Genomic DNA, 18037 nt, shown 5'->3' on the forward strand with positions numbered 1-18037 from the left:
AGTTCACCCTTATACAACCCAGTCCAGGGAAGGGAAAGGGGGGGGGGGGGGGTTCAAAGGATAGGAAAACAGAAAGAGAGTGAAGAAGGAGGTGAGTGGGGGAAAGTCTATGTAGCGTTCATCTCGTTCAAGGTTCGACGGCTACAAATGATGCACTAGTCCTGTCACAACCAGGAAGTTGAGAAGGTGCTGATAGACACCCCGTCGGAAGGCGTCCGGACCCGTTGGGAGCAGGAAGTCGTCCAGCTTGTGGCTTGGTGCACCGAGTCGCTGGAGGGCGGCCCGGAGTTCCTCCCTCGCGGTGTCATGCTGGTGGCAAGAGTACAGTAAGTGCTCGAGCGTCTCGGGCTCTGGGCGGTCGGCGCAGGTGGGGGATGCCCGGCGGCCCTGGTGGTGCAGGCGGGCTCCCGCGTTGCAGCAATTAAGCCGCAGGAGAAGCAGGAGCGACCGGGCGTCTCAGCTGATGCGTCCGGACAGGACCCGTGGGGTTCGACCACTGACCACTCGGGAATCTGGATGCAGGGCCTCCACCACCCTGCCCGGATAGTCGTTGCACCGTCGAATGGCACCACGTCCCGGGAGGCTGGAACCCCTGCCTGGCGAGCATGCACCATTGGCCAGGGCGTCTGCTCCCTCGTTGCCCATGATGCCCAAGTGCGATAGCAGCCAGTGAAGTCTAATGATAATAAAGAGGTGGTTCGCACGGGCACGGGGGGACGTGCATAGCTCGCTCCTCGCGCTCGTGGCAGTGGCTCGTCTTCTGCCCCAGGAATCGGGCGGCCGGCTGTATGGCTCCGCGACACCAGTGTCACGATGAACGAATTAGGGCCACGGATGTTTGGGCGGCTCACGGTCCTAAGGCGGAGAGATACGGTCCTTCAGCGACACGCCTTGCGTCTGCACCGTCAGCCGTGGTACGCCTTGTGTGCATCCCGGGTTAATTTATATGGTCGCTTGAACCGAGCAGTGGTCACAAATATAGATCTTGTTACTGTGTCTGCAGTGACGGGCCACCCACTGCTTGCCATCGCGAACCATCTCTGGAAGAAGTGTGACGCCTCTGCTGAGCGTTTGTGCTCGCTTTGGGCGCTTTCTGTCAACACGCCAGCGTCAGTTATTGATTTCGTGCACTGCGACTTTACACTGCAAGTGTCCGGCTTCACAGTTCACAGCTGTTCCAGAAGCAGTGTTCGCGATCAGATGGGTATAACACATAAGGCCACTCGCAATCTTGACGAGCACAAACTTCGTTTGATTAATTATCGTAGAAAATAAAAATAGCGGTTTTAAAAGGAATCACGTGACGCCAATTCGGCGGCCACTGCGGCAACCCCATAGGGAATGCCACTAAAATAAGTTTTAATTGTCATATGAGGCCATATTACTAATGTCATACGTCATATGGGCATATGCGATGAGCCAGAAACTTTCATTTCCTTACGCTCTTCGCCAACGTAAAAGAAGCCGCTCCTCCTGAAAGTCGTGATTATCAGTCGCGGACTGTCGTGGCGAAATGCGGAACTCGGTCCTCCCACGTGTACTCATCAGAAGCCTCCGGTGGTCCCATTGCCCTAGTTCTGCCCTCGCGAATCCCATGACTGGTTAATCGAGCGTGTCCAGCGGCGTGTCATTCCGAATTTCTGATCCGGTGATCTACCACGAATGGAGAGAGAGAGAGAGCAACAACTTTATTGATACTCAGGGATTAGGGGAGGGGGGTGGGGGTGGTCCAGAGGGCCGCCGCGACCGCCAGGGCCCGGGTGGTCACCAATAATTAAGTCTTGACTCGATGCCTCCGGGCAGCGCCTGCTCCCAGAGGGAGGCGGAAGGAAGGGGGGGGGGGAGGGGTCTGCTGGGCACTAGCACAAAGAATAATAGTGCGTGTCGAGGGCCCTGCAGGCAAGGCATGTTGGGAAGTCAAAAAGGTGTGGGCGACCCGGTGGGTGTGACTGAGCTGAGTGCGTTGGGGGAAGGTGTGGGTCTGGAGGACCGAGGACGCGCAGGCAGTGAGCTGCGTCTAGGGAGAGTTAGGGATGTGGTGGAGGGTACTGGCGGCAAAGGAGGAGGCGGTATAGTGAAGGGTGACCCAGGAGCCCGTACGCCTCAGATGCTTTGACAAGTGCCTTAGGGCTCCCAGCATCAAAATGAGCGCACACATGTGCGTATACGCTCACAACGTCGACAAATATCTCATGGAATGGAGATGAGGTTAGGACTCCGTGTCCAGGGTCCTTTATTTTAGAGTGTTGACCACGAGTACAGTCATGCACTGTTCACCGCGAAGGCAAGCCGGGGTCTTGTCGGTTCAGACGGATCTCCAGGAACGTCGCCAGGGCTCCGGCGGCCACACTCGTCATGTGGAGAGAGCATCCGCCTGCCAAAGAAGGCCGAATACGATCAAACAGCGCTTCCCTTACTGTTCACGCTTCAATGGGTTTACTGCGTCAATAGAAATGCACGCCGGAGTGCTTCGGCGTCTTGCAGCCCTCCACAATCCACAATGTAATACAGTAAACACTCGTTAATTCGAACTTGAAGGAGACCATACGATTGCTCAAATTAGGCGGAGTTCGAATTATGGGGAGGGCGCCAGAATGAATGGACATCGCGCCACACTGCGCGGGCAGAAAACAAAGAAACCCCTTCTGGACTCGTTATCGCGAATTAGGCGCTACTACGCGTTTGTGGCAGGGGATTTCGTTATTTATGTTCATGGAGTTCGAACAGCGAACGAAATTAATGGATCAGACAGTTATATACCCGAAACAGACACTGACATTGCATTCATGTGAGCAGTGAGCCGTAATGTCGAAATAATGACGCTGTTTATGCGCCAAAATAAGTTTATTTACTATGCAGGGTCGAGGCAATCAAAATTAAAGGTAGTGGGTTGTATGCATTTGCTTGCCTTTCTTTTGTCACGACTCCACGAGCCCTGCTTGGAACTTGCTGAAGAGCTCCAGCGCAGCATCAGAATTCTCATCTGCTGATAAATAACGTGCTGCAACATCCATCCTCGACGCTGCTTTGCATGCATCTCCAGTAAATTTGGTTTGGTTTGGAATTGCAACACAGTGTAATCACTTTGGGACGACTTCTTTCGCGAGGAGCGAATGGGATTCCAGTTCGAATTAGCCATTCTGGATACCGACGCATTCGAATTATCGGGAGTTTTCCCCCATTGAAATATACAGGGCTGTGCCGGGACCAGGGCGTCAGTTCGAATTAACCGTAAGTTCGAATTAACCGAGTTCGAATTAACGAGCTTTTACTGTATATCGTTGAATTATTCCCGTTTGAATAACTTACACACATTTTTTAATTCTACATTGGCTATTATATCTGAAAGTAGACGCTAATGACTTATACAAATGATGCGCATCTCTACTGCCGAAGTTGAAAAGTCGTGTCTAAACAGCCAACACGCCTGACGGCACGTGTACCTTTGCCCTTGCGCTCCTCTCTCCTAATGCGCCTGGGACGCCATTCTGTGGCAGGGTCGTACTCGCTTACATAGCAACCGTCGTCTCTCTGCCATGACAGCACAGCCTCCACCGCCGACGGATCTTTGAATGCCTCCAATCCCATGAAGCCGCACGAAGCCACTGGAGGGAAACATCAGGTCGGTGTAAAAGTAACGCTCGTCACTGGCTTCAAATTCTCTATACTGGACATCCTGCTACAAAAGCCACCCGGAAGAAAAGTGAAGATTGTTTGGTTCCCAGCCCACTCAGCCCTCCAGGGCAACACGACCGCCCACGACATCGCCCGAGATCTATCCCGCCAGGCGACACGAGGGGGGTTAGAGACTGCGTTTTCTTTGGTTATATATCAAGAGATAACGGAGTACTATAAGCACCAAAGAATGATCTATCCCCCCGCTCATGAATCTCTAATCAAAGTGCAGGAGCACTGCCTCCGGCTCCTCCAAACAAATACCTTTTCTCATCCGACCAAACTTCACTTGCTTCATCCAACGCAGTACCTCCCGCTGTGCAAATTTTGCGCTACCCCGGGCACCCTGTACCACATCGTATGGGAGCGTTCGGCAGTCCCCAGAATTCAAAGACTCGCGCACCCTTCCCGTGAGCAGTGGGAGAAGTAGCTGTCCAGCTCCGGTCTCGATTCCCAGCTTAGGCTGGTGGAAAGGGCCGTGGCGGCAGGGGTTGCCAATGGAGTCCTGGACTGAGGGCCCCACACCACATTACGATGCTCTTAATAAAGTTTATCCTCCTCCTCCTCCTCTATACAGTGATCTCCGCAACTGTGAATGTCAGGAATCACTACCTGGCAGACGAAAACAATGGTGGCACACGAGTGTGGATGCAGGTGATGGCGTCATCACAATTTGTAAACTCCATCATGCACACGTCTTGTGAACGCCTTCCTTTGGCTGGCTGGCTTTTATGCCAAGCTCTAATGTGTTTTAAGGGGTCATGAAAACAAAACACAAGTTTGTTTTATTCGAAATATTTGGTGTTTTATAGTTTTATTATGACCTATAAAGAGGGAGGGGTGGCGGAGGTCCGGTAACTAACAATGCTTTGTTCACTGAGAAATAAAACAATTTAAGCCAAAATTTCAATTCCCCCGCTGCACCGTGTGTTTCGTAACATCGGAAATGACGTATTAATGGAAGGCACCTAAGACGAAGGTTAGTGTGAGGACTAAGGTTTCCGCCAATGGCAAAACATGTCTTTCGTTGTATACCCTAGTTACCGTCCACATTCCTAAATTGCGCAACGACACCGGTCAAGGACCGCACTTGATTTTTTTCCTGACCGTGCTTATACTAGGCTTGTTGTTACGGTTAATAGTAATCATTTCGTGAAAGCTTGGCTATGACTCGACCAACAGGGTCACGCAAGTTTCATTGTCGCTTATGCCAGTTGGCCAGTCTCGTGTCAGACAAGCTTAATGCGCCCGACGGCTCTGCAGAGTCGGCCGGCATAGTGCGCACAGTACGCACTAGTGCTTTTGTTTACATTTTCGCTCGTAACTGTCATTATTTTGTTTACCCCACCTTTCTTACTGCTATAAAAGGAACGCGCAATAAATTTAAGCTCAAATAGCTCGTCCTGAAAGCTCATAATTCGTGTTTAATTTGCGCTCAATCTTTACGGCTTCAGCCAATCGCAATAAACTGTTCAATGCGAAAAAATTTGAGTCGCATGACTTTTCTCTGATTTCCTCATTATACAGCCTATTTGAGAGATGTTTGCGTTAGAAGTCGTGTGAGTGTTATTCTAATGAGGCAATCTCTCAAATAAACCAAACTTGCATTTTCTGCTTACGGCCCATTTAATGATATATCAATCAAGAGTCAATGATATATCACGCGCTTCGTAAAGACGCCACGTACGAGCAAGATTGTACGTGCCACTGGGCAGGGACAATTTTGGGTATTGTCTCCAAAGTATAGCGCGAGGGAAAAAAAAAGAATGAAGATTGATAAATAAATGCATTGACTCCGCTTTTTGGGTGTTCAACCGCTGCTCAGCAGTAACGAATGAGATCACTGCTCTAAAGGACGCACACACTCTGCTACTGCTTAGTTACACTGACTTTTTCTTGTACGGCTTGTAGTATATAGCGCCCAATTTCGGTAGATACCCTCAGTAAAGTTTGGTTCGTTGGTGAAGGTGGTTGGTGTCGTCGTGGAGGGTGGTGAAGGACCCGATGACGAGACGAGGTCGGTAGGTGATGAAGAAAAAGAAGTCTATTTACACGTATTTACAAGAGACGAGGAAGCATAACATAAGACAAGGAAAACTGGATTAAAATTAAAAGGCGCCGCAGCGCGCAAGGGGGTATCGCGGCACGATCCCTCGTGGGGGCCTGGAGGCCAAAAAGGTGCCAAACCGCCGCACGGTTGGCTGGAAAGATGCGTGGGGTTCTGGCGCCCTGAAACCGCCACGGGAGCGAGTCTTCCTGCGACCGCTTGCAGTCGCAGCTCTCGACAAACTCGTCGAAGCACGCGCGAGCAGGGCGCGAGCATTGCCGCCTCCCCCACAGCAGCGCACATGCCAATAAGGATTTTGACCTCCGCTCCCCCCCTGGCCGTCCCCGAAGGTCAGGATGAAAGGAAAGCCTCCCCCGACGCCGCGTAAAAGCCGCCGGCGAGGCCCATACAAAGGGTTGCGACTCGCCGGCGTCGGCGGGGGCCGCCCCAACATTCCGCCACGGGATGGGGAGACCCAACAAGGCCACGAGAAGGGAGGGGGTCATCGTCAAGACGGGGTTCATCGGCGCTGCAATCATTACACCCTCGCTCATCAGCCTCATCTCCTTGCAGCAAGGTTTTAAAAGCGGAGCTGTTTAAGCTTGAGCTTAATCTGGTGGCATTGGGAAAAAAAGAATACCAAGAAAGAAAAGAAAAAAAAAAAAACACTGCACTGGCCTGTAAAGGGTGCACCACCGCAGAAAGGGTATTATAACAGTGAAGCCGGCCTTCGCACCTGCTCGAGTGTGAGCGCAAGGGGCATTTGTATATGTGCACGGCTTACTATTCCATTTTAAAGGTGATAGTGTTTCTTAGGCTACTAAAACGCAAAAAGAAAAAAAAATGGCGCAGCTTAGACTAGTGGTGCAAAACTAAAGAAACAGCGGAGCTGGAGGGTCGACCTAGCTTCTCCCCCCTGGGATCCGCTGTTAGTATGGGGGACCGACCGGAACGACCTTGTAAAATCCGTTAAACCTGGCCTCACTCTTCAACACTTAGCCTAGCCTAGCAAGAACATCACAAAACCTAACAAAACTTAGCAAAACCTTGCGAAACTTCGCAAAACCGGTAGAGTTAGGTCAACCCTCCTCCTCTATTTCTCCAGCCTTGCATAACTAGTGCAAACTGAGTTAGTTTTTACATCCGTTTACACCAAGTATTACATTCATGGGTCACCGCGGCGTGGAAATTATCCTCCTGCGCATGCGCGCCGGCGCGGCGCCGTTGCTCGCGGTTTTTGAATCACTGCACCTCGGAGCAGTGGGTGTCGCTTTTGCTTGTTTGCGCTTAACTACGGTTTGAAAAAACTCTTCGTGTTGAACTTGTATCGCCTTCGACGCCTGTTTAAGAGTGAAGTTGTGGGTGTAAATTACTCATGTTTCGATGAGCAGGACCTGTGCGTTTTTTGAAGTCGGCTCGAGGACGTTACTTTGCGGTTTGCGTTCTCCATGTTGTCGCACCCGGTGTGCTGTAACGTCGTTTTCCTCTTCTCGCCATGGGTTAAGCAGTTCAAGTTTGGCCTCTGATTCTTCGTCGTCCGAACGGAGGCAACTCGCGCACCTCTGCTGGCCGCTCGCCAGTCAAGCTGCATCGGTGACGCTGGCCGTACTCGTGCGCCCATCTGTAAGATAACCTAGATCGTATCTGCTACAGATCCTGGGGTAATTTTTTGTTGTTACGTTTTAACCCATATAAGCCATCAAACAAGTCTCAGTGTAGGTTATAACTTCCAAGTCTCCATTCTGTTTTAGGGGTGAAACCCCTTAGGGGCTGGGGCTGTTGGCGTCTCCTGTCATAGTCGTCATCGTAATCGTCGTTCGTCTCATGTAGTCACGGTACTGAAACACCGGAAAACTCGTTTACGCCTCGCGCTGGAGCGCTTCGTAACGCGTACTAAAAAAACACCGGGACACTCGTTTACGCCTCGCGCTAGAGAGCTTCGTGCTTCAAAGACAAGAGACTCATACAGCAAAGCTGCATATTTCTACCCCCCAACGCTTTCATCTCCGTTGTCAAAACCGGCAAGGCGCCAAGAATACACTTATAGACTGCATGCTTCGCCCCTCCCCAGGTTTCACGTTAGTGGAGATGGCCCGGGATTTTTTTTTTTCTTCTGCTTGTTCTTTTGCTAGTGGGTCACGCTCCACACTCATAACTTACACGAAACCCACGTAGCCCAGACGTCTATGCTTTCAATGAGGTAAATGGTCTGATTATGATGGTTGGCAAGGGCAACTGGGGCAAAGAGCGCCAGGTAAATAGCCTCGTAAACATTCCTTCTTCACTGGTTGTTCTTCATACAGAGAAAAGATGGAAGTTCACGCACTCCGCTAAGTTGTTGCTGTTTGCAGCGGTTCTGTTTATGTACTCGCCTTGCTCGAGGAACAGGTCTCGGAGGCGCAGGGGAAAGCTCTCGTCCGAAATGAGCTGTGCGTCTTCGCCCATTCGGCGGCACATGGCCGCCAGGTTCCTGCGGGCCGGCTGCTGTCCGTGAAGCAAGGCCAGGGCGTCCAGTCTCGCACTGCAGTTCAACTCCGAGCGCGAAATACGACAGTAAACGTGCGGCAATGAAGCCGCGCTGTGACGTGTTCCGTTAACGAAACTACGCGTAAAAGAAAAGGCCCTGAGGCTGGCTAATTGAGGTGATGCGGGATACATTGCAGTAATAGATTACAATACAAACTGTACAACTATCCTGTACAACCACTGCGCGAGGCGCAGGCACTGGAGTTAGCGGGGGGATGGGGGTTTGGGGGGATGAACGGATGAGACCACTTACTCCGCCTGTATTAAAAAAATGACTACCGATAATTATTTTGTTCAAGCCAGAAACAACCGCATGCGGCTGCCATGTATGCTATCACCACTACTACCAGTTATTTCGCAATTTAACTGACGAAAAAAAATGAACAAAACAGTTTGAAAAATTATGCAGGGTACGGGAACATGCCGAAGTTTCTTTATGTTCTTTCGTTTGTGTTATTACTTTTTCCGCCTTTCAAGTACTACTTCTTTTCTCTTTTAAGTGCGAATGCACTTCTTAAGCGAGCCTGAATCGTCCGCCGCCGTCGTCCGCTCAGTGACTGCGGGTGTTGGGCGCCTCCTCTCCACTTCGGGCGGGAGAGCTCTCGCTCGCGTAGCGGGCGCTCCGCATTCCGACGCGTGAGGGCGCTCGTGTAGCCCTCGCCGTAACGGCGGGCGCTACTCTCCTCCTCCTCTCTCCGCTCAGTGACTGCGGGTGTTGGGCGCCTCCTCTCCACTCCAAGATCACGATATCCACCGTAATCGCGCAATCAACAACCGTGCATTCGCACTTACACACTCTCCTCCTCGGGGAAGTGCGAGGGAATTTTTTTAGTCTTTCCGCCACCCATCCTCTCCGGCCAAGTTCCCTCTTTTTTTTATTCTCTTGGAAGGTACCAACTCTCTTCAGATATCGAGGTACCTGAATTTCATTGCTTCGCGGGACATTTGCGTATTAGTACCCGGAGGCCGATAGTGAGGAAGAGCGCTTGATGCGTGAGGGCATATCCATGCTGCCGTCCCCCCGTCATGGTCATCCAGCAGGCGTTGTTCAAGCCCGAACAGTTGAGGCCCGTGAAGAGCTGCTGGAGGCACTCGTCTGACCGCCGCTCCAGCTCGTCGTTCGCCATGACTTCGATGACTTCGGGCTCGTCTGCTGAGGACAGTTGGTACGCAGAGGCGGAAATCGGCGGGACTCCCCAGAGTCCTTTTTCCAGCAAGCCTTGGGCAACTGAAAGGAAAAGCGCCGGGTTTGTGAACGGTTAACCAAACAACAGCCACGTAAGCATTTTGACTAATGAGTTGTTTTGTGCATCCGTCCGCCATTTTATTTGCACGCATAGGTAAGGCTAATAACACGCCGGCCGGTAATTTATGGCGGTACATATCTTGAACAACCCCTTTTACGGCAACGCTTTAAAAACACTCAAACTTCACCTCGGTCAAATTTACTGTGAATGTACAGTACGTGCTACCAAACCAACTGGGACATGACCGGTAGCCCCGTGAAATGCGTTGTTAATCCGTTATAAACGTTTAAAATAGCTCTGTCGCAGGCGATGGACCTGCCGGCGAAGCGCGCAAACAGCAATGAAGCGGAAGTGGCGCTGCGGCCGACCGAATGCTTTTCCCTTCGGCCAGCCAGGAGAACCGGTCGAGTTCCGCTAGGCGCGCTTCTCCTAGCGCTGCTGCGAAGGAGAAGCGCTGCGCGCAGGTTTGCTCCGGCTGGCCGGCCGCTTGCGGCCGCTCGGTCACCGGCCGCTTCAGCTGCAACGTCACTTCAGCTAGGCCGTAATGGCCGCGCTATTGTCAGTTACTGTTTCAAAATCGCCGATTTTTGACGGTCGTTTGCGCCCTAGATACGCGTATTTCAGCTGTCGTTTTTTGTATCTTGAAGTATTTTTGTCAGACTATACGAAAATAAGTTTTCCAAGAGGTCGAAATTTTGAGCGCAGTTGGCCTTTAACTCTAAGTCTTTTGCAATGGTTTCATAACTCTTTTACTTGGTAAACTTTTGGCGCTGAGGTCATTCAAAACCATTCCGTGTGTCTTTTTACGTTAAATATATTCGTACATGGCGCCGTTTTCTTCAACACGTTGACCGCACACGTACACCAACAAGGCTGACGCGCAGAAGGCGTAGAATGCCAGCGGAAATCGTAATGCTTCCGCTGGCATTCTGGCAGCCGTAAGCCGTAGTGCTTCACTTAGTGCCCCGAGGAATTTTTAACAGCTGAGCTGTTGTAGGTCGATCCTTTTCGTCTGTCTGCTGAAGGTCGTGTGTCACGCAGGGATAAAAGGAGGTTCCCAGACCCGCCGGCAGCCTCGCAGAAACCGGTTCCCAGACAGATAGTGCACTGGTCTCGCAAGAGCGCCCCCCCCCCCCCCCCCCCACCCGCTAGGGGAAGGAGAGGGGAGGGATCCCCCCGCCGCTGTCCTTTAGGTAGAGTGCACTAGAATCTTTAGCGCTCAATTCCTTTGCGCGAGCAGTGCAATTTGAGTGGCGACGGCGCTTCCGTTCTCGGGCGAGCGTCCTTTTACGTTCGAGCCGACACAAGAGAACCACGGCTAAGCTGTTTCAGCAGATTTCGCACGAGGCGGAACTGAGTAGTTTTTTTTTTAACTTTGGGAAATATCGAATCGGAATACGCATATTAGTATACATCCACGATGAGACTTTCTGAAGGAACAGTTTGAACTGGTGCCGACATCGCAGAGATGGTACTGCACGTGGTTCATAATTTGATGCTGTTTAATGGACAATTTTGATTTGCAATCATCGCGCTGAATATTTAATGAGTCAGCTTAACGCTGCGTTTCACGCTGACGTGCCAGTGACGCCAGTGTAAAGGTGACGTCAAGACAATTCTATATATCTTCAGGATGGCGATTTAAGAGATAACTCACGCTTTTTGTGCGCATCCCCGCTCATTTCTTTGAACACCCGGGCTGTGGCGGTGACTGCCGTTGTCTCAGCCTTCTGATGGACTGCGTGGATGTCACCGAGCGTCATGTTGAAACACTGTAGTAGTCTCCGAGTGTCGCTCCCCTTGGGGTCTGTTGCGTGATCAACGAGATGCTGCAGGTGATCTGAAAAAATAGTTGAGAACCATTGATTGATTGATTGATTGATTGATTGATTGATTGATTGATTGATTGATTGATTGATTGATTGATTGATTGATTGATTGATTGAATTGCGGACAGACAGACAGACAGACAGACAGACAGACAGACGGGCGGGTGGGCATTATGCTTAGATGGGTGGTTCCGCGTGAGCCATGGTTGCTCCTTGCTTAACGCGTTGTGCAACTTAGCACTACGAGTCGCGTGTTTCGTTCCGAAAGGGGCGGCCATATTTCTTGCGGGTGTAAAATGCGAAATAACGCCTGTGAATGCAACATTTGTTAGAGCATCAAAAATCTCTAATGGTCCAAGTTAATTTGTATACAACCCCTACGATGTTTGGAAATGTTATTCTTGTGTCGTTATTTGACAAAAAAAAAGAAATGAAGAAAAAGGAGCAAGCAATTGAACAAATCAGGCCAAAGTTCATGCATTACTGTCCCAATTCGCGCTGCCGTATGTTGAATCCATCAGTTGTACGATCAGCAGCGTAAGCTGTCAGCCCCACTCCAAAATTCTCACACGTCTACACGCTCACATATTTACACCTGGACAGGGGGAGAAGGGAACACAAACGAGCAGACTCCAAACGTTTCTTCAAGTAAAACCCTGGCTACAACATCGGCTATATATTTTATCCTTGATATCGGAAACTACCTTTATTCTGTACGCATATGTGTGTTACCGTTACTACTAATTTTTACTGATTTTTTGTTACTACTCATTACTACTAAAGTAATTTTAAGAGACGGTTACTAAGGAAAATATTCAAGATGGAAAAAAAAAGAAAATTTGGAATTTATTTTATTCTTTCAGACCATTTACTTGCTGCAAATCAACGACTGCAAGTCTTTACATTTAAGGAAGACTTCGATTCCATTCCTCTCCCTTGATTTTTGTAGTACTGACTTACCCAACGTTGGAAACCCCTTTTTCAGCGAAAAATAGGAGTCAGATTAGTTCAAAATGTGTTCTAAATGCCCGAGAAAGTGACCGATAATAAGAAAGATAGTTTCGCGCGTCATGGGCTTACCGGCAGCGAAACGCAGACCGAGCGCCGCGTCGAGGTACATGGCGTCCATACTGTCGGCCAAGGCGTCTACGGCACCATCCAGCGCGGTCAGGATACGCCATTCCAACGGGCGATTCTCTTCACTACCGAAACCCGGAGCCGCCAGGCAGTTTGCTCTCAAGACTGCAACTACGAGCAGCGCCGCTCGAGGCAGCCGAGAACCGCTTGCTCCTGCAGCAACCATCGCGTCTCTGCCAGTCCCGGAGGATGCAGCCCCGCAGCGATCCACGTTCGCTCCCGACTAAGCCACGGGCGTTGATCAACCCTCCCGCTGAACCTCCAGCTAAGGCTGTCTTTAAAAATGCATGGCTGCTTACTCCGGGAGACCGCGAGTCGGCACTGGGTGACTTAGCGCCTGTCGCCGACTCGAAATGCAGCGCGCGGATAAGTCACCCCGAAGCAAGCAGGGAGATACAACGACAACGACGAAGAACGTGAAACAAGTTGTGAGCAACAGGCTTTATCACCGGGCGCCGGTTCTCAGCGTATAAAATATTTCCGGAAAACTTGCGTTAAGGGTAAAGCTTTACACGAAAGAGAGATAGAGAGAGAGAAGTAGAGAGAGAGAGGGAGAGAGAGAGAGAGGGGGTGGTAGAGAGAAAGAGAGAGAGGGGTACAGAGAGATAGAGAGAGAGAGAGGTAAAGAGAGGGAGAGGGTTAGAGAGAGAGGGAGAGAGGTAGAGATAGAGAGAGAAATGTATACGGTTAAAGAAACAATTAAGCCGGAACCACTACTGTCTCCCAAATACGTTGTAATGAAATGTCTTGGAAGAATGTCAGGGGGGAGGTGTTAGAGCAAGAGGGTTGGGGGAGGTATATATAGAACTACACGAAAGGGCGAAAGAGAAAAGGAGCGAGCGAAAAAATTGACCGCGTATCTGCTTGCTTTTCTGCAAATGTAATTGCCTACAGCCGCCTCTTCCACGTAACACCTTCTATTCTCTTTCCTCCTCTCTCTCTCCTCCAATGATGGATGCCATGGAGGTTGGCGCCATTTCCCCGCGTTCGCACTGCTCGCGCGCCGTCTGTTGGGACCTTTTGCTTCCGTCTTCCGTTGTGCTTGGAGCAGCTTCAGCCGACGTGCTTTGTTTTAGTATCGCTTTTATCTCACTTCTCTTCGGCCCTGTTTGTTGACGTGTTGTTTCTGTCTCTCATTTGCTATCCTAAAATCCAATCTAGCGTGTATTCCTAATTGAAAGAACGCTGGTACTCCCAGTTATGTGCTTACATTTTGCCCCAAATAAGACACGATGTACGCACTCAGAGACGAGCGGGGTAACATTACGTACAGCTTGGACGAGGTAATAAATATAGCAGAACGATTCTGCACCAGGCTGAATGCCAGCGACGTCGGACCAGGGGAAACTATTGAGCGTACAAGCTCAATTTGCGATATCCCACTGGTAACTAAAGAAGAAGTAGGGAATGCTCCTAATGCATGAAAATAGGAAAAGCTGCAGGTGACGACGGCATAACCGTGGATATTTTGACGGAGGGAGGAGATATCATACTGGAAAAGTTTGCTGCACTATTTTCGAAATACTTAAAGGGACACTGAAGGGTGGAAACAAGTTGGCCTGCATAGATGGATTGTGCTGCTGCGCACGAGGACGGGGTTCGATTCCAGGCCGCTGTGGCCGCTTTTCTGATGGAGGCGAAAAGCAAAAACGCCCGTGTGTACGAGATTTCAGCGCACGCTAAAGATTCCCAGGAGGTCAAAATTAATTCGAGCCCTCCACTACGGTGCGCCTCATCGCCTGCGTTGCGTCAGCGGGTTAAACCCTACAATAAATAAAAAATAATTGATGAATTGCGGTGCCAAGAATGTAAATACACCATTCTCGCAACTAGCAGTTGTTTAATAAGGCAGAAAATGCCATAAACATGAAAATAGGGGACGACGCCTCGGCCGTACGCATTTGGGTATTATATATGGTTTGTGACGTCACAAAAGTTGCGAATGGCGAGAGCTCATTGGAGAAGCATCCACAGATCTTTTCCTGAAATAGTTCAAGCGGTTGAGCACGTGAAATAAACGTAGATCAAAGCCTTCCGTGAGCTCATCGTACCTAAAAAACGGCTGCGGCTCAGCACTGCTAACCTTGGATATGCAAAGCAAAAGATTGGCTTAGTCTGGTTGAATCTTGGTTTTACTTGATTAACCTTTGATTTAGCTATATTGCCGACCACGTCTCAAAGCCGTTCGGTTCGGCGCAACGCTCACAGGAGGCCGGGCGAACGCGGCGTTCATTCATGGCGAACGCACCGTTCCTCTTCGCCGGGCGCGAGACGAGTCACGTTGCCCGAAATGACCCAGCGCCGCATGCATGGGAGGATGCTGGGGTGGTTGGCTGCCTCGGCCGCACCGGCGGTGGCGACCGCTGTTGGCGCCCGCAGGCGCCAAAAGCGGGCCCGGCAAATCACGCAATGCGCTTCGAGGGGTGTGTCACCGGGGGGGTCTCCGGTCAAAAGGTCATTTGCGCATCTTCCACGAAATCACTGGACGACTAAAGCTTTGCTTTAAAAGCACTGACTACAGCTTTTATACACTGCGAGACCGACTGCTTCCTTCGCTACTCGGTCAGCCATCATGCTTTCTGTTTCGTTTTCGGAAAGCAAAGGTCGTAATTAGCGAAGTCAACAACCGACGACGGTTCACGCCCGAGCTTCTGCAAGCGATGTACTTGGCAGGGAGCAGCTGAAGTCCCTTTGTTAGAGTCGGCAAAAGGAACAAGATGCACCGCAGGTGGTTAGGCCAGCCGCGCGAGCTTCCAATCTCCCGTTCTCCGCGCGGAGGAGGAGGAGGAGTAACACCTCATTTAAAATGTTGCTACCGGTAAGGCGCGCCCGGTTCGAACATAATCGCCCGTCAAATGAACTTACCTCGAGTGGTTAGCTGACCGATCAGCCCGTTCGCCTCGAGCCGCCGTTGATAATCCGTAAAGCGTGCGTCTCTCTGCCCTTGTTATGTTCGAGCCAGGGGGAGGACAAGCAATGACTGCCGGCACTGCCGTGAAGAGTACTTATTTCACGCTGGGTTGGCGCCGCGCGAGAGAAGATGGGTGTGATCGCCAGAGCGCTCCTGAAGAGCGCAGCCGGGAGCCCGGGGACACCGCGGTTGATATTCGAAACGGCGCTCGTTGCTTCAAAAGATGATTCGCTGGCAGCCGGCTGGGTGGGGTCTGAGAATCCGCAGTAGACGGGCACACCGGCCGTTCGAGCATGGAGCCCATAGCTATCCACGGTAGCAAGGAGCCAAATGGGGCAGCAGACGATCAGAAAATCTCTTTCGTCTCTATCCCCACGGTTCATCGTTCATCGTTGCCAATAAACGTTGGACTTGTTTCCTCGCCTGCTTTCACATTTTCTGATCGCCTGCTACCTTATTTGCTATCGTGCACGAGACAAATGAGGTAGCAGACGATCAGAAAACCTGCTATAATAATACACAAGAACCTCGAAGAAACGGATCAGACGCCGGAGACGATGTGCGGCTTCAGGCAACGTCTCCGCACCCAAAACGGGATGATCCAACTACACGAGCTGGTCATCAAGCAGGCAACGAGGCACGCGCCGCGCGGGATACTCGCCTTCGACCTGAAAGGAGCGTTTGGCAACTTGTCCCACGCCAGCGTGTTGCAAAGTATGAACAAGACCAGGTGTGGCCGCAAGACATTCGGCTACATAAAATAATTTCTGTCAAACCGAACGGCGACCATCAGGATAGGGGAAGAGAAGTCGGACCCTGTTGACCTCGGTGATAGGGGCACCCCTCAGGGGTCGGACTTGTCGCCCCTATTTTTCAATCTGGCCCTCCTGCCCCTGCCCGATCTACTCAAGCAAATCGAAGGTGTGGACCACGCGTTCTTCAACGACGACATTACGGTGTGGACGGCCCGACCTGGGTCCGATGCCTGGGCGGAGGACAGTGGGCGGCAACGACCGTGCACGAGTACGCCAAGTCATGCGGACTGAGCTGCGCTCCCCAGAAATCGTAGCTGCTCATGATCCAACCACGAAAACCCAAGAAGGAGCTGCCGCCGAACGCGACCATCACCATCGACGGACGGCCATCAAGCCAACACAACAGGTTATGATTCTTGGCCTACTGCTTCAGAGCGACGGGAAGGCACACGCTGCCGTCACAAAGATTAAGGCTATATCCGAACAGATACTTAGTATGATTCGGAGGGTATCTAACAGAAACCGAGGCCTGAAAGAGGAAGATGCCATGCGTCTGGTACGCGCCTTCGTCGTGTCGCGGGTTACCTACTCCAGAATAGGGACACCCTAAACACGATGCTTCGCAAGGCAACGAAGCAAGCACTGATTATGCCCATATCTCGTCCACGCAGACTGCTAGATATGGGCGCCCACAACATGGTGCAGAAGCTCATTGAAGCCCACCTTTCTAATCAGAGAATCCGGCTCAGTCACACGGAGTACGGACGAGCCGTCCTACGCAAGATAGGATGGCAGATCGAGCCAGTACCCATCAAGGTGGCCCATCCGGAACACTGGAAGACGACCATTCAGACCAAACCCGTTTCCCGGAACATAATGCCGGGCAAGGACGACGAGAGGCGCAACGCGTGGGCCGAAGCCATGGCCCAGAAGCTGGAAGAGAACCCCAGGGTCCTCTACGCGGACGCCTCGCTCCGAAGACACAGTGACCGTGCAGCGGTGGTGGTTACGTGTAAAGACAGATTGATCGTCAGCGCGTCCCTGAAGACAACAAACCCAGCAGTTACCGAAGTGGCCGTGGCCCTCGTACTCGCACAGCCGAGCGTGGACACCGCGGTCACCGACTCAAAGACAGCATACGGAAGCTTCCAGAGGGGGGTAATCTCCTCCGCGGCCCGAGCCGTTCTATCCAAGTGCAAGCCTCCGGGAAGAGCCATAGAGCTCGTGGGGTCGATCCCGGCTCACTCGCACGTAGCAAGCAACACCATCACCGACTACTATGCCCGAGAAATGTCAATCCGGGCCGAGCACGAGCCGGAAGAGCTACCGCACCCGGACACCAGCTTTCGGGACATTACCCGGATGTACCGAGAGGAAAGGTGCAGACTGCCAGAACCGCACTCCAAACTGACCAGGCAACAACAGACGATCCTGCGTCGAGTGCGGGCGGGGTCGCTTGCGCATCCTGTACTGAGAACCGCATGTACCCTGCGGAACATGATATACGCTCTGTCCGTTTTGAAAAAGAGAAAAGGGCACCATGTCGCACATCTTGGCAGAATGCACAGAACTCAAGGCCCTACCCTTATTCGCTTCCCCCCAACACCCCCTATCTCCAACCCCTTGAGCGATGGGAGACCTTGTTATCCAGCCCCGCCCTACCGACTTAGCTCGCACTGACGGACAGGGGCTAGGAGCTGCTGGGAACATATGGGTCGCGTTATAACTAGGGAACCACCCCGTCTGGTGCATGCGTGCACCACCGATTTATTTTGGGTTCAATAAAGTTTATTCATCATCATCAAGCACAAGCACAAGCTGTTTGTAGACGGGTTATAAATAAAAAGTACACACCGGCTCTCGACGCTAGGCCTTATCGGGTCGGGCGGTCGATCGAAGCAAGAAAAGGC

The 18037-nt window shown here is 51.4% G+C and overlaps 1 protein-coding gene across 1 annotated transcript; it reads right to left on the reverse strand.

Moving 5' to 3' along the window:
• Positions 1–1921: 1921 nt before the first annotated feature.
• Positions 1922–14056, reverse strand: LOC144167675 (UPF0764 protein C16orf89 homolog). Its single transcript, XM_077696862.1, has 6 exons — positions 12405–14056; positions 11153–11335; positions 9208–9476; positions 8095–8254; positions 3444–3605; positions 1922–2374 (listed from the first exon to the last, which is right to left on the reverse strand). The coding sequence occupies exons 1-6, from the start codon at positions 12625–12627 to the stop codon at positions 2274–2276; spliced, it is 1098 nt and encodes a 365-aa protein (XP_077552988.1). The 5' UTR covers positions 12628–14056; the 3' UTR covers positions 1922–2273.
• Positions 14057–18037: the final 3981 nt, after the last annotated feature.

The sequence above is a fragment of the Haemaphysalis longicornis genome, unplaced genomic scaffold (assembly GCF_048455015.1).
Source record: "Haemaphysalis longicornis isolate Haplotype H1 unplaced genomic scaffold, Haemaphysalis longicornis Haplotype H1 scaffold_2, whole genome shotgun sequence".
Lineage (NCBI taxonomy): Eukaryota > Metazoa > Arthropoda > Arachnida > Ixodida > Ixodidae > Haemaphysalis > Haemaphysalis longicornis.